General features: G+C 36.3%; 1 protein-coding gene across 8 annotated transcripts in view; it reads left to right on the top strand.

Moving 5' to 3' along the window:
* Window positions 1–14,529, top strand: part of MAPK9 (mitogen-activated protein kinase 9) — a 40,112-nt gene that overhangs the window by 1,747 nt on the left and 23,836 nt on the right. For 6 of the 8 annotated variants that reach the window (XR_012654325.1, XR_012654326.1, XR_012654324.1 and 3 more), the window contains exons 2-7: window positions 2,866–3,040; window positions 7,839–7,968; window positions 9,128–9,186; window positions 10,194–10,332; window positions 12,078–12,243; window positions 13,545–13,616. Coding sequence is in view for 5 of the 8 variants with exons in the window: in XM_075056891.1 (XP_074912992.1) it covers window positions 2,919–3,040; window positions 7,839–7,968; window positions 9,128–9,186; window positions 10,194–10,332; window positions 12,078–12,243; window positions 13,545–13,616 (688 nt within the window). In the remaining 3 variants the exon portion in view is untranslated. Of the gene's footprint in view, window positions 1–2,865; window positions 3,041–3,458; window positions 3,695–7,838; window positions 7,969–9,127; window positions 9,187–10,193; window positions 10,333–12,077; window positions 12,244–13,544; window positions 13,617–14,529 lie in introns of those variants that run through there. The other 2 variants (XM_075056894.1, XM_075056895.1) reach the window with 2 other exon arrangements.

Genomic DNA, 14,529 nt, shown 5'->3' with positions numbered 1-14,529 from the left:
AGTTGTATTAAAAAAAAAACCAAACAGCACTCAATCTGTATGCATCTTGTGCATGCTCTAAAATAGAAAAACGCCTTGAAACACTGTGATTCAGTAATATGCTGTCATAAATAAGTAGAAGTATGTTTGCTGACCATCCTGTGACTTTTACAGTTGCTGCTGGTCATGTTTGGTGCAGCTGCAGCTAGGAAGCCATAAATGAAAACTTATATTTCAGAAATGTAAATAATGCCTGCTTCCAAAAAATTCTTATGTAGGAGAAATGTGGAGTATGTTAGCTGGAGCGATGAATGAAATTATTTCAGGTAGGAGAGTAACAGCTCAGGATTAAGAAATTTACTTGCAAGACACATTTTCCCTTGACCAATGGGATATCTGGGGTGTTTGGGTTTTTTTGAGGGATCTTGCCCCCCAGATAGATTGTCTGTCTGAAGTCGTGTGAACAGTGACAATCCCTAGGCACCTAATTTTACATTAATGCATATGTCTGAAATAATGTATGACCTGATGCATCCAAGCAGCTTGCAGCCCAAGTAAAAACTAGGGCTCAGCTCATGGAGAGGCCGGGTACTTAGCATGGTGAATTGTAAAGGATGTCAGAATACATAAAATTTGTGTGTTGTGATGCCTAATTCCCTCTTTGGGTCTTATCTAAAGAGCTTATCCTGATCTCTAAATGATTTTTAAACGATGGCTTTGTGCAGACAAGGTTCCTTAATGGGAGGATTTCTCTGGGTCAGGGTCACTTCCTTTTCCCCTACTTCTTTATCTTTGTTATAGAAAAGTGTTTTAACCCATGAAGAGGTACAGCAGAGTTCTTGTGTAACTAACAGGTCTTTAACTTGATACCCAGCTTATGCAAAATGTATACTATTTTGGTTTTGTTCTGTAAGTCCATTTCAGAGATAGGATCTTGACCTTCCAGCCATACCTTTCTTCCGATGTATGAAGATTCACTGAAAATACCATGGCTGCTCTCAGGGACTGTTAATCAAAAAATTTGGTACCTCAGAGTCCATAGCTTTGGAGTAATAAAAAGGGTTGTAAAGAAGAGTGGGGGTTTTCCTGGGGTGTAGTAGGAAAGGTTGAGAGCGCCTCTAAAGGCAGCACTTTGGTCTCACGATAGTGGAACTGCATCTGACTGCCCCTAACAATATTGTATAGGAGATGTAATTCTCTTCCTCCCCCCACTACTGCTGTGGCAGAGGCAGAAAGTTGGTAGCTCACATTTTCCCTTTGCTGATCCTTTCTCCTGTGCTTTTTTTCCTTGAGCTTCTAAGAGGAAATACCAAGTAAAGTTACTGTCTAAATTGCTGCCAGAGATGACCAGTTTGAGTATCTGCTTCTTAAAATGCTGCTTAGATTTTGAGTAACTAGAAGGTAAAAGGGACTCTAGAGGTTTCTTGAGAATCCCTTAAGACTAACCATTACCAGGTCAGATCAAATCCTAATAAAGACTGGGTTTATAGGTCTTCTGCCTGCTTTACTTGCAGATTTCTTGGAGTCCATCTGCTGGCTTAATCCATGGAAAAGATGCTCCTCCCTTGTACGTGCACCCAGGAAGAGAGAGGTCTGCGTTCTAATTCTTGAAGCAACCAAAAGCCATTTGTGTGGCTGCATGCCCTTCTAGGATGGGCTTCTGGGTTGCTCTTGAGGCTTTTCTGTTTTGCATTGGCTCACAAATATTCTGTAGGCCAGCAAAGAGAGAGAGACTAGTTGCTCTTTCTTCAGCTAAAACAGACATTGTACAGACCAGTGGTTAGGACAGGAGCTCCAGGGGAAGGTGATCTGCTTTCATTTCCTGTTTCAAGGAACACTTGACTGTGCAATTTGCTCTCGGCTGTAATGATGCTATCTGTCATAGTGAATGTAAAATTAAAAATGGGAGAATGTTAGAGACCTCTTCAGTAGTTACTGAGGTAATTTTCTTGCAGCGTTTGGAAGAGGGGTTGAGGCCCAGGAAAACTGGAGGTCTGTACTCTCGTTACTGTAGCACTTCAGAGCTAAAGAGACTTAGTCCATTTCCTTGCTCTTCAATGTAATTACCTACCTCTAATTCATTCTTGACAGATGGATATAACTTATTCTCTATTATGGCATGAAAGTCTCCTTCAAACTGTAGCACAAGACTAATTCTTTAGGACTATAAATACACTAACTGATAGCATAGGATGATATGGTGTGTTTAAAATGGGAGGGAGAATGGGTTGTGATAGGTATGGATCAGGGAAGGGTTGCCTGGCAGAGGTGAGGAGGCAGAGCTCTGCTTGAAATTTCCTGCTGAACTAGGTTGAAAGGGATGTTGGAGAAACTGCAGCAGCCATGGGGTTTTGGGGCCGGTTGTTTTGTTTCAAAGCTGTTTTGCAGTTGTAATCAAGTCTTGTATTAAAACCTGTTTCCTTCTATGTCCGTGAACTCCATGGGTTTCTGCTATTGCTTTTACCTATGTTATCAGTGTTTGAAAGACATAATTTATGATTTTTTTAATTTTTTTTTTAATACAGAAATTAATACAGTCCTAGCACATAGTAGTAATTCTAAGCTGGGGAGTAGCCTTCAAGGAGTAGAGAGTTATTGGATTTGGGTCATTTTGTTTGTTTTTTACAGTTGTTTACTTAGCTGCTTTTTGGTTTAGGGATTGGAATAGAAACATGCATTTACTTAAAGCTGTGAAGGCTATAATTATTTGCTGTCTGCCAGTATTTTTCATTAACAGTGGTAATAAAATGAAGTTGAAAGAATGCTTATTTAATGGTGTGCTATTGAACAATCCATATGTATTAAAATATGTATAATATGTTTTCCATCTTGTCTGCCTGAAATTAGTGAGAGATTGAACATCTGTTTTCTTTCTTTTTCTTTAAGATCTTGAAAACTTTACTGGGTCCTTGAGAGAGAAAACTACATGACACTACACCATGAGTGACAGTAAATGTGATAGTCAGTTTTACAGTGTTCAAGTTGCAGATTCAACATTCACTGTACTAAAACGTTACCAGCAATTGAAGCCCATAGGATCAGGGGCACAGGGCATTGTTTGGTGAGTAATAAATATTTAAATATAAAAAGCTACAAATATAAAACAAAATTTGTATGTATTCATGATAGAGGTGCCAGAATGTAAAATACTGATGATAATTTCTGTCTTTTGCTACAGGGTTATGGACTAAATAAGTTCTAAAACACCCGCTTGCTATAGTTCGCGTGCAAACCTTTTTTGTTGTTTTTTTAAGTGGAAAATTAATATTTGCATAACTGCATAAATTAAAATGGTCCACAAATTTCCTTCTTAACCACTTTATTTCTGTTTCTAGTTCTCACATTCCCCATGTAGTTATGATATTGCAGTGTAAGGTATGACAATGCGATGGTGAGCGATTCTGGGTTTTACTCGTTTCTTCATCATGGCCCCCTTTCTTCCCCCCCTTTTATTCCCGATCACTCCTGTCCATTTCTAGGAGCCATCAATGCAGTGCCTTGCCATTAACTGGCAGGATGAGGCAAATCAGTGTCATTGTCACTCCATGGATTAACCAGAAAGGGATGCTGTGTGAGGGGTTGGGCTGGCCGGCTCTTCCTTGGTGTGTCACCTCAGCTATGTGTCCAGCCTCCACTGGCCCAGGACGTGGGAGTCGTTAGTCTGATCCTGAACCTTAGTCTCTTGTATGGCACCACACCTCTGGGCCAGCTAAAGGTAAACACTTTCAAATGTTTCTTAGACTGCAGCAATCCATTCTACACGACTTAGTGCCAGCCCATATTTTGTTGGGCAAAACTTGCTTGGTAATAGCAGAAATGTTTATTGATGCATCTTTTAATTCCATACACAGGGGAGCAAACAGATATGCTCAGGAGCTCTCTAACATTAGGCTTAATCACAAGGCATAGTGGGCTGTTCATGCTTTAAATCCAGTCTGCAGTTTCTCTTCATCTATAAATTCTGCAGAGTAAGTGTGATGACTTGTGTATTGTGAGCAACTCCTTATACAGCACCTGCCCCTGTCTTTTTGTCCTTTTCATAACCATAGTAAGTTATATATGTAGGAAGAGAGTGTATTTTTGTGAGAACATGCCTTTATTCTTAAATTATTTAGATAGCCCTATTGCCCTGCTTATAGGTGAAAAATAAGCAAAATGAGAACACCATATTTCATTCTTCTTTAGTGGGTTGAGCGGTGAGTGGATAGGCATACTAGATCTTGGTTATTAGTGTTTGGTTAAGTTGTAGTATAGTGCTAACATTTTCCGGGTATAAATATTCTTGAAGTTATGCTTGTTCTAGATGGCATGCAGAAATTTAGCATGGTTTTAAGTGTTCCTCCTTTCATTAGAAGTAGTGCATTTCTAAACTATATGACTTAAACTAGGTGTCTGCTTCAAAATGAAGTTAGGGTAGTATTAAGGTCAACGTTTTGGGAGGAAGAAGGAATGATCTGATTTATTCACTTGTTTTGAGAATACCTGATTTATGGAACAACAGAGTGAAATGTTGCATAAATTTTCATCCACACGTGAAATACCTGAAAACTATGTCCAAGTTGAAGAAGGTGCAAAATCTTAATTTCTCCTAAAATTCCTTGTAGTACACAAAGGAAAGATACAAAATACTAGGATATAAAATGTAGAAAACTCAGTGTAAGATGAGTGCTATCCTGTCATGTTTGGCTGGAAAAATTGTCAAGTCATTAGTGTGGCACACAGATGTGATGCTTTTTTTTTTAATCATCCAGTGTTTAACATAAAATTTAGGAAAAGTATTTCTGGAGTTTTGTGGGGGGATTTTATTTTTTGGTGAGAAATTTTTAATACTGTGTGTCGTTTCAGCTAGGAGAGGTCTGAATTCTGCTATTTTTTTCTCAAAATAGTAATGGGAAACTCCATTGGTATTGCTTCTGCTTATTTTTTTCTTTGATATTAAAATGTAGGAAAATAAGTGGTTTTAAAAATACATACTTAGGAAAACCGATAAATGAAAGCTCTAGGAAGATGAAAAAGTAACTTAGTTGTTACGTAGAGGGTATTTCTAGCTCACTGCAAACAGGCTAGGAGAGAAATTGGATATATACTTTTATACATGACTACACATGACAGCACTTGTTTGTTCATAAGTATTAATACATCTGAAGTCTTATAATCTATTTAGCACTGAATAATCACTTATTCTTTTGAAATAATTTTGTCTTCGACTTCCTGACATGTTTTTCCTTTATTGTCCTTGATTTCTTAAATTTTCTAGTGAATCTGACTTTTCTATCCCAGCAAATTCTTTGTTTTTCAGTGCAGCAAAAGCATGATCTTATAAATAGCACAGCTTTGACTGTATTGATAACTGTACTTACAGTTGCAGTTGAAGAAACAGTTGGGATAAGTTTGTTAGTATTTGCAAACTCCTGTTTAGACAGTAGGGGAAGAGTTAGGGAAGTGGAACTGGCTGAGCGAGAGTCCACAGGAGTAGTGTATTGAAGTTCAAAGCAAAAGTCATTTGCCTGCGGAAATGAAGTGTGATTTCCTACTACAATTTAGATCATAATGTTTTGTTAATTTCATCATATATGTGACATCACTACTCTTAATATTAAATGTTTGCAAAAGATGCAAAACTGTCACAAGTGCAGTGAAGACTCTCACAACTCGCTATGATCAAATTGGAATCGCTGTTACACAGCGGGATGGACATTGAGATTCTTCCATGATATCAAACACTGAAACAATTTGTAGACATTCTGTTAGTAGCCAAGGTAGTAATTGGGTAGACTCTGGCAAATCCACTTTTTAAAAATCTGTGCCTGAAACAGTTGCCATGATGAAAAGGTCTCTTTTGAATTCAAATGAGCAGGGCTGGGAAAAGAAATTTAACACTATTTATATCCATGATTTTTTTTTTCATTTATGTAAAATTACGTGATACTTAGAAGTGTGGTCTTGGTGGTAATAGAGGTTATCTTCTGCCCCCCTAATTAAATAAATTAAATAAATTAAATTAAATAAATGCATACTCACATAATTTTTTTACCTTTTTTTTTTTCTTCTACCAGTCTGTTTTTAATTCTTCCCCTTGAATTGTGTAGGTAGCAGCCAGACTTTTTTTTTTTTCTTTGGAGGGGGGGAGCTCCAATGTCAGTTACTGCCATGTAGATGAGCAAAATAAGATGTTCAGGTGGAGTTCTTCATATGTGCTCAGACTGAGGCTTGACATATCAGGTATATGTGAGATCACAAAGGGACACTTCCCCTAAAATTGCTCCTTTGTCCGCTGCTGACCTGCGATTGACTTGGAACAGCTAGTTCTTGCGGACCCTGTTGGTTATTGATTTTTATACTAATTCCCAGGTGTAGTTAAAGTCATTAACATATGCAAAACTTTTAAATTTACATATAGCATCTTCTAGGTGAAGTTAATACTGAAACATCAGTGGTTTCATATTTGGGAGGAAAATAATTTCTCCGGTTGTCAATGGCCAGTTGCCTTCCTCCCATTTTGTGTTTTGTTTTATACAGACATAAAGGCTTTAAATCTGAGAGTGATCGTATCATTGAATAATGACTTACATATTTCACAGAACTAAGCTGAAATAAATGCTAGCAAGCCTTTAGTGCAAGTGGCACAATCATTCAAATTTGGGACGTGTAATTTGGGACATGCCTCCAAGAAAACATCTCATGGGTGAGCCCTGCTTCGTGGTGGTATTGCTTTTTCCAGTAGGGAAAGCAGTGAATTGATGCTGGTAAACCTCATACAATTTGAGTATTGCTGTTACCACAGGAGAGCTGTGCTTTTTGTAAGAGTACTATAATGTGTCCTTTCGAGTCTGGTATTGTACATATCTTGATGAGGTAGGGAAGATGCTCACAAAGAGCTTAAATATGCTTGGAAAATACATGTGAATGAAAATTCTTTCCTATCCTATGAAAGTAACATTCAATGGAAATAGAGTAATGTGGGAATCCTTATTTAAAACTGGAACTATTTAAAAATTGGAGCTCTTGAGTAGTTTGTGGTATGAATTCACATATATTTTGCCAAATAGTCTGTGTGTTAATAACGAAGAATATTTCCACTTTAGTCTTGTTTTGCAGGTACAGATAATTTAGCTTTAGATTCTTACAGCTATTGAAGCAAGTTTACACCTTGACCTCAGACTGCAGAGGGAAGAAGCACAACTGAAAAACAAGATAAAATTAATGGCCATGTTCACTTCTAAACTCTTGTATTGCTCCCCGCAATCTGAGTTTTTCATGTTTCTCAATTCTATGGGTTTTTTTATTTTTTTTCCCCCAAACCAGATGATGAATGTAATTTTCTGCTAGGCACTACAATTGTTTATAATTGCAAACTATCCATATACAGGAGAGTATTGATGCCTGCAGAATGGATCATGGAGACATGGTTGTGACTCTGCTTTAGCAAAGAGAAATTTCTATTGCAATTACTAAATGACTGTCAGTCAGCAACAGTGTCCAAAAAAAATACTGCAAATATACAGATTAGGCAACTGAAATGCTTCTTGATATCAAATAAGCTTAAAATATTTTTAGATCTTGCAATTTTGAATGTGAGTCTTGAGTCAGCAGATTTGGTCTTAAGACAGAAAGGAGAGCAAGAAGACTTCTGATGAGTGTCAGTGGCTTCTGTTTAACCTCTTTGTATTTATTAAAGGATGTGTAGATTTTAAAGGTTTGTTTTCTAAATGAAAATTGGATGAAGTTGGTATATAACAGCTTAGTGGATATGCTTTGTCTCAAATCTTGATTTCTTTCCTCTCTCCTGTCTCCCTGTTGCCCCCTCCTCTCCCTCAAACAGACTTCAACTTAAGTTGTTTGTCTTTGAAAACTTCTAGTGCTGCGTTTGATACAGTCCTTGGAATAAATGTTGCTGTAAAGAAGCTGAGTCGTCCTTTTCAGAATCAAACCCACGCAAAAAGGGCTTACAGAGAGCTTGTTCTTTTAAAATGCGTCAATCACAAAAATGTAAGTTTGGCTTTATATTTCTCTCCCTCATTATTGTAAGTTGTCAAAAAAGCTCAGGATTTGCTCTCTTACTTGCTATTAGTAACCAAAGTAGTGGGAAAAATAGTGAGAGAAAGACTGGAAAGAATTGCTGTGGGTAATGCAGTTCTCCACAATGTATGGTTAAGTTATTGGGTGAGCTGTTTGCAGTATGAAATGCCAAGGGGAGGTGGCTTTTGATGTGTTGTTGGTATAGGTTTATCATCAGTGTCAGCTTTATAGATCTGGCCTTGCTGTATTGCGTTTGTCCTTCTAAGTTGTACTGCAGCAAAGCCTGTTTGGCAGTGGGTTTGTTTGTGAGTTTGGCTCTTGTAACTGCACTGTAGTTAAAACTTCTGAGCTTAGGCAAGTGTTTAACTGGTGGGGTTTGCAGGGTGCAGCACTGTCTAAATTTATGGGTAAACAGAAGTGAAATACTACGGACAATACACATATATTTTAAAGTCTTTGAACCTTCTAAAATAACAAGCCTTACAAGTACAAGAATATAAGATTTGTGTGACTGTTATGTTCTGATACTAACATGAACTAGAAACTTTACTGATCATTGAAGTTGTGTGCTCAAGTCTCAAGCTTCCTGGAGACAATTAGCCATTTAGGATTGATTTTTAAATAAGTTTTTGGTGAAGTCCAGAAGTAGCAGAATAAAAGCAAGGTGGTTATTAAGGATGGCAGTAAAGTAATTTTAGCAGTTCTTCTAGAAATAGTACACCATAATCTAAGTTTAGTGGGATGGCAGGGGCACCTCTGTGTACGTGTTGTTGGACAGTCTTGGTTAAAATTCCTTGCAAGATGTGTGATTTAAAATAAGATATTATTATTTATGGGGGGAAAAAAGGATACATTTCAGGCACTGGGAGGGAGATAGAAGGTGCCATATACCTTTAAAAAGAAAAAAGTGGTTTTGTTCTGTCTTAGTTCCTTTGGCATACATGCTGCAGTTTTGAACTATTTCTGCATTGGCAGTTTTTCAGCGCATGTGAATTAAGGGAAGCCAAATAACATTCAAATTGTATATAGTAACAGCGTGCATTTGATTTTGAATAGTAACTTCTGCAATAGTGGATTTTTGTGTGAATTAAAGCAGAAGTTTCTTCTAACGTTTATTTTTATTTTATAGATAATTAGTTTATTAAATGTATTTACACCACAGAAGTCACTAGAAGAATTTCAGGATGTGTAAGTACTAGATTTTTGTTTTAATTTTCCTGAAAAATACCAGCCTAAGCCCTGGAGCTGTATTTCCAGTGTCCTACAGACTTCACGCTTTGAAAGCAGAGGGTAGCTAAAGGCTGAATTTGGCCTTTAATTAGTCTTTATTTCTAGATTTCTTTAAGAAAGACCAAGAAAGTTGTTTCAGTACATGCATAAGTGGAAGTGGAGAAATAAAAAAAGGTTATATACCTTTTCTTCATCTGTTTGCCATACTTTGCTGATTGCATACGCATCTGGTTTGTGTGCATTGTCCTTTAGCTAAACGGGTCACGTCAGGATAATAACTTGGTCTGAATAACCTGATACCATTTTTTTTGGTCATACCAGTCACATCAGCGCAACAGTATTTTTGGCCTCAGTTAAGGACTGAGTATATTTCTTTTTTTATGCAAGCTATGGCAGTAGGTCTAGAAAGGATTCATGGTGATTTAATTGGTGGGGTATTCATAGGTTCCAGTAAATATGCTGTTGTGGTTTGTGAATGGGCTTCTAGGGTAAATGGGGGAGTGTGTGTGTCTGAAGGGGGTAAGCAGATGATATTTTAACTTGAAAATGAATAATTCCTTAGTTCTTACTGTGCTTTTGTTAATTTTTGTATTTTTTTTAAATTAAAATTAAGTGATAAGAAACATAATTTTTTTGATACATTGCAACGTCTGCAATTTCTGTATCAACTTCAGTCAGTCTTATTTTTTCATGCTGCATAAACTCAGAATTATTCTTCTGTATTACTGTTTATAAAACTAGTGGAATTCTAATCTCTTGTGACAGACTGTTGAACACTTGATAGTAAGACTTTGAATAGATAGTTTTGACACTGGTCATGTATGATTTTTTTTTTAATCATAAGCTTTTTGACATTTATGTTAGCAAAGTAGTTGACTTTTAATAAACATCTCTCATGCTAAGCTTAAACCTGATGTGAAAAGTAAGACTTGAGTTTTCTTAATGCTTTTTTTCTTATGCTTTAGATATTTGGTTATGGAGCTGATGGATGCAAACTTGTGCCAGGTTATTCATATGGAATTGGATCATGAAAGAATGTCTTATCTTCTTTACCAAATGCTATGTGGTATCAAACATCTCCACTCAGCTGGTATCATCCACAGAGTAGGTAGTATTAGACCATTAACGATTCTCTTTGTGAACGCAGATGTTCTTAGGAAACAGGGGGGAAGGCAACAGGTTGTTATTTCATTCATAAGAATATTATCAAACCTGAAGATTGTTTCTAGTTCAAAGATAAATACTGTATTGTAAATAGATCTTAAATCAGGTTAGCTCTCTGGATTTAACTAACGCCGAACTGATTAAAAGATAAAACATGAGTATCTGTGGAACTTTCAAATTACTAAAGAATGAGTCTTTAAAATCTAATATTTACCTCTTAAATATCTCTATCCTTGGAGATATTCAGAAGCCATCTGGACATGGTCCTGGGCAACTGGCAGTAGGTGGCCCTGCTTGAGCAGGGGGGTTGAATCAGATGACCTCCAGAGGCCCCTTCTGACCTCAACCATTCTATGATTTGGAAAAGTAAAGTTTGTAAATGATCAGTATTTCAAAATCCCGTGCAGGCTTCATATATCTCTCTGCTTCTGTTGTTCTGCTGTTCTTTTTTTTTTTTTTTAATTATTATTGGTTTTTTTTATTTCATTACCAGTCTGTTTGACAGTTCTGCTTGTTTTCTCTTCCTTTCCTTTTCTTCCCCTACTTCCTGGACACACTTGCCTTTTAAATTTCTTTCTTTTTTGCCTGGTGGCTGAAAACTATCCAGTTCTACTTGAATGTGCTTTTTTTTGTTATGTTCAATCCATAAACATAATTGAGAAGCTATATAAATTACAACAGATCTACTTCCTTACTTTGCTGAAAAAAACCTACCATGAAAATCCTGTGGTATTAGCCAGGAAGTTATATATCATTAGCTTAAATCTGTATCCCGATAGTCTTGGTACTGGGCTTTCCTCAAATTACGGAGTGAGGGACTGAAGCAGGGAGGGCTGGAACTCCAGCTGAACTCCACCTGAGGTGTTGACTCTGATTTGGAGGTAAAGGGGAGAAACAGTATTTGCTGAGAAATTTGAGCTCATAGGTGCTAACGGAGTAATCAGCAGAACTGATACTGGTTGAACAAGACAAAAAGCAATGACAGGAACCACGCTATGAATAGCTAAACAGAGGTGTGAGGCTTATTTGAATGGAAAAGCTGAAGTGGTGAGCATTAGTAGGTGGGGTTAGTTTGGGACCAAAACAAAATGACCTTTCTGGAATGGAAACTCTTGATTAGATTGAGAAAAACTTTGTGTTTTCACTACCTCCTAATTTTGTGAAATTTGCTAATCACTGTATCGCAGGTGGCTTATCTGTCATAAACAAATACACTTATTAATGCTTTTTGTGTTGAGATACTCCTTTTCCTACAGATACTTGACTAATTCATGATCTCTTTAGGATCTGTGTCCTAATAATAACAGTATTTAGAACGCAGTCTCCTTTACCATGCAACTATTAATACCCAAAATAGGTCCACTTAATGTGTCAAAGGAAACAGATATATGTACACATTGTGCATATATACAGACCATTATGTAACTGACTATACATACCGTCAGTGCACAAATGGGTAAAATAAGACTCTGCAGACAACTTTGATTCTGGTTTTCCCTGAATATTTTCGAGTACTTAGTCGTGCAGAATTTAACTTGTCTCTAGTCTGTAAATAAGCAGATACATCAGAGCAGGAATATGCAGTTGTTAATGAAGTGAATTGGTGGCATATATTGACTGTGGAGGGGTTTGTGTGTATTATTCTGTATGTTGATCCTTCCTTAACTGAAGTAATTTCTTGTTAGGATTTGAAACCCAGCAACATAGTAGTAAAATCAGATTGTACGCTCAAAATCCTTGATTTTGGACTGGCAAGAACAGCCTGTACTAACTTTATGATGACTCCATATGTAGTAACACGGTATTACAGAGCGCCAGAGGTTATCCTTGGAATGGGATATAAAGAGAATGGTAAGTTGCTGGAGTAACACTTTAAATCTTTTGTCAAAAGCGTATCTGTCTCAGAACATAACAGCTTTAAAAGGGGGAGGGAAGGCTGGTTTCCCCCTGCCATGTCTGTTGTTAAAGTATGTTAATCATGGTATTGGAAATGACAAAAATTACGCTGTAATAATTTTGGAGAATATAATAGTTTCTGCTCTGTGTGCCTATCTCCATTTAACATATACTGTTCCCTCTCCCCTGCTATTGTTATATCTTTTCATATGTTGTCCTGTTGTCTTGTTGCCATTTTTTTTATTCTACAAAAAACTGTTGAGATGCTTATGCTGGATGATATTAAAAAAAACCAAAACAAACCAACCATCAATATATAAACAATAAACCCTTTTATCAATGTGATTTTATTCTGAAGCATCTTCTTTTGACAGTCTGTCCCCTTTTGCATCTCTGATTATTAAAATATGTTTCAGATCCCTATCATAAACCATGCCTTATACTCTCTTACAATCTGCATAGCACTCAAAGAGGCTGGGTGTTATATTATTAAAAACAACACAGTTATATTATATTGAATGTTGAGCCAACAAAATTGCTGGCAAGGAAATTGTCCTTGACTTGCATTATTGGGGGTTTTACCTGCTGATTTTTACTAGCTGTGGAGTAATACGCTGCCTCCTCTGGACTCCTACACTTTTTGCTTTATCACAGGGGCTTGGGGATACCATGCTTTCTGTATACATGTAACTTTGGCTGTGTAAAACAAGGGACTTGCAGGACCTTGCTAGGCCACTGGTAATGAAAAAAAAACTTTCATTAATGTGCAAGTCAGCTTGTCATACAGCAAGTGTTGATGTGGATTAGAGCTTTAGTAGAGGCTGTTCTGGATGGGACAAAAAAGAAATTATCTGCAGGACTGTAGGAATACAGCGTGAGCTTACAAATAAATAATTGTGGTATTTAAAAAAACCTCTTTAATCTTTTGTCCTTGTTGCACCTAACATATGATAGTGGATATCTGGTCTGTTGGGTGCATTATGGCAGAAATGGTCCTCCATAAAGTCCTGTTCCCAGGAAGAGATTGTATCCTTCTTCACGGTTGTTTCAGAAATGTAAACACTGATTATATTTTACAAAATGCTAATGGCAGAATTTAGCAATAGTCAGTTGGTGTTGATATGATTGAAAATTCACGTTAGCAGTTTGGTTTTCCACATTGTTGTGTTTTATTATAGATGCTAGATGTTTTTGTTTGTTTTCCTCACTTTTGTTCATGATACTTCATAATTTTACCATTTCATTTTTACTTTCAGTTGATATCTGGTCAGTTGGGTGCATCATGGGAGAATTGGTGAAAGGTTGTGTGATATTCCAAGGCACTGATCGTATCCTTCCCTAGTCATCCTTGAATCCTATTCCACTTCCAACAGAAACACAATTATTTTGATCTGTATAAGTATAAAAGCATAAACAATATTATCAATAATATGTTTTAATAGATCTACTGTATGATTTGAAGTTAGTGTCATTAACCAAATTGTTGAGCTTTAGATTTTATTTTCATAGTAGACTATATTTAATGTAATTTGTACTGGTTGAATCCATAGAATTTATATTAAGAGCTTCAGCTTTTGTGGCTTAAAAAAAGATACTGTTAGGCTTAAAAAATAAATAGTAGTAAGTATATTTTCTTACTCTTGTTCTTTGTAGATAAGTGTTACAAGCAAAAGCCTACAAAGTTACTTTTTACTATGCATGGATTTTGCTTACTATTTGTTTGAACAGTAGACTCATTTTTTTATTGTACAATTTTTTGAGTTTCAATCAGATTTTTTTTCTTACTAGCGCTTGCTGGGCAACAGTGTCCTAATTGCAAGCACACTGCATGAGAAATCTTTTTTTATTACTATTATTTAATATAAAAAGAAAAACTTTTTCTTTTTGGAGTTTGTTTCATTCTATGAAAATTTTATTTTGGGCTTACTTTTTCTGTAAGATTGTTATTCCTCCATTTCTCTCGTCAATATTTTTGACCCAGGTTTGTTTTCATAAAATTCTGCTTTCTTGTATGATAGTAATTGTAAGAAATTTTACTGTATTAAAAACAAACAAAAACCTCATATATATGTTTTCATGCCTTAAGAGATTGGAAATCTCAATAATACATCACTGGATCACAAACAAGTCTTTACACTGTATTAAGTCAACAGAAGTGATCATTTAATAAAGTAAATTTTCTTTGAAGATTTTGATGTATTTCAAAATATTTTCCTAGAAACAAAATTTAAAACATTTGAC

This window comes from Buteo buteo, chromosome 24 (genome assembly GCF_964188355.1).
Source record: "Buteo buteo chromosome 24, bButBut1.hap1.1, whole genome shotgun sequence".
Taxonomy (NCBI): Eukaryota; Metazoa; Chordata; class Aves; order Accipitriformes; family Accipitridae; genus Buteo; species Buteo buteo.
Note: the sequence above shows the minus strand (reverse complement) of the source record. Positions and strands in the feature narration are given on the sequence as shown.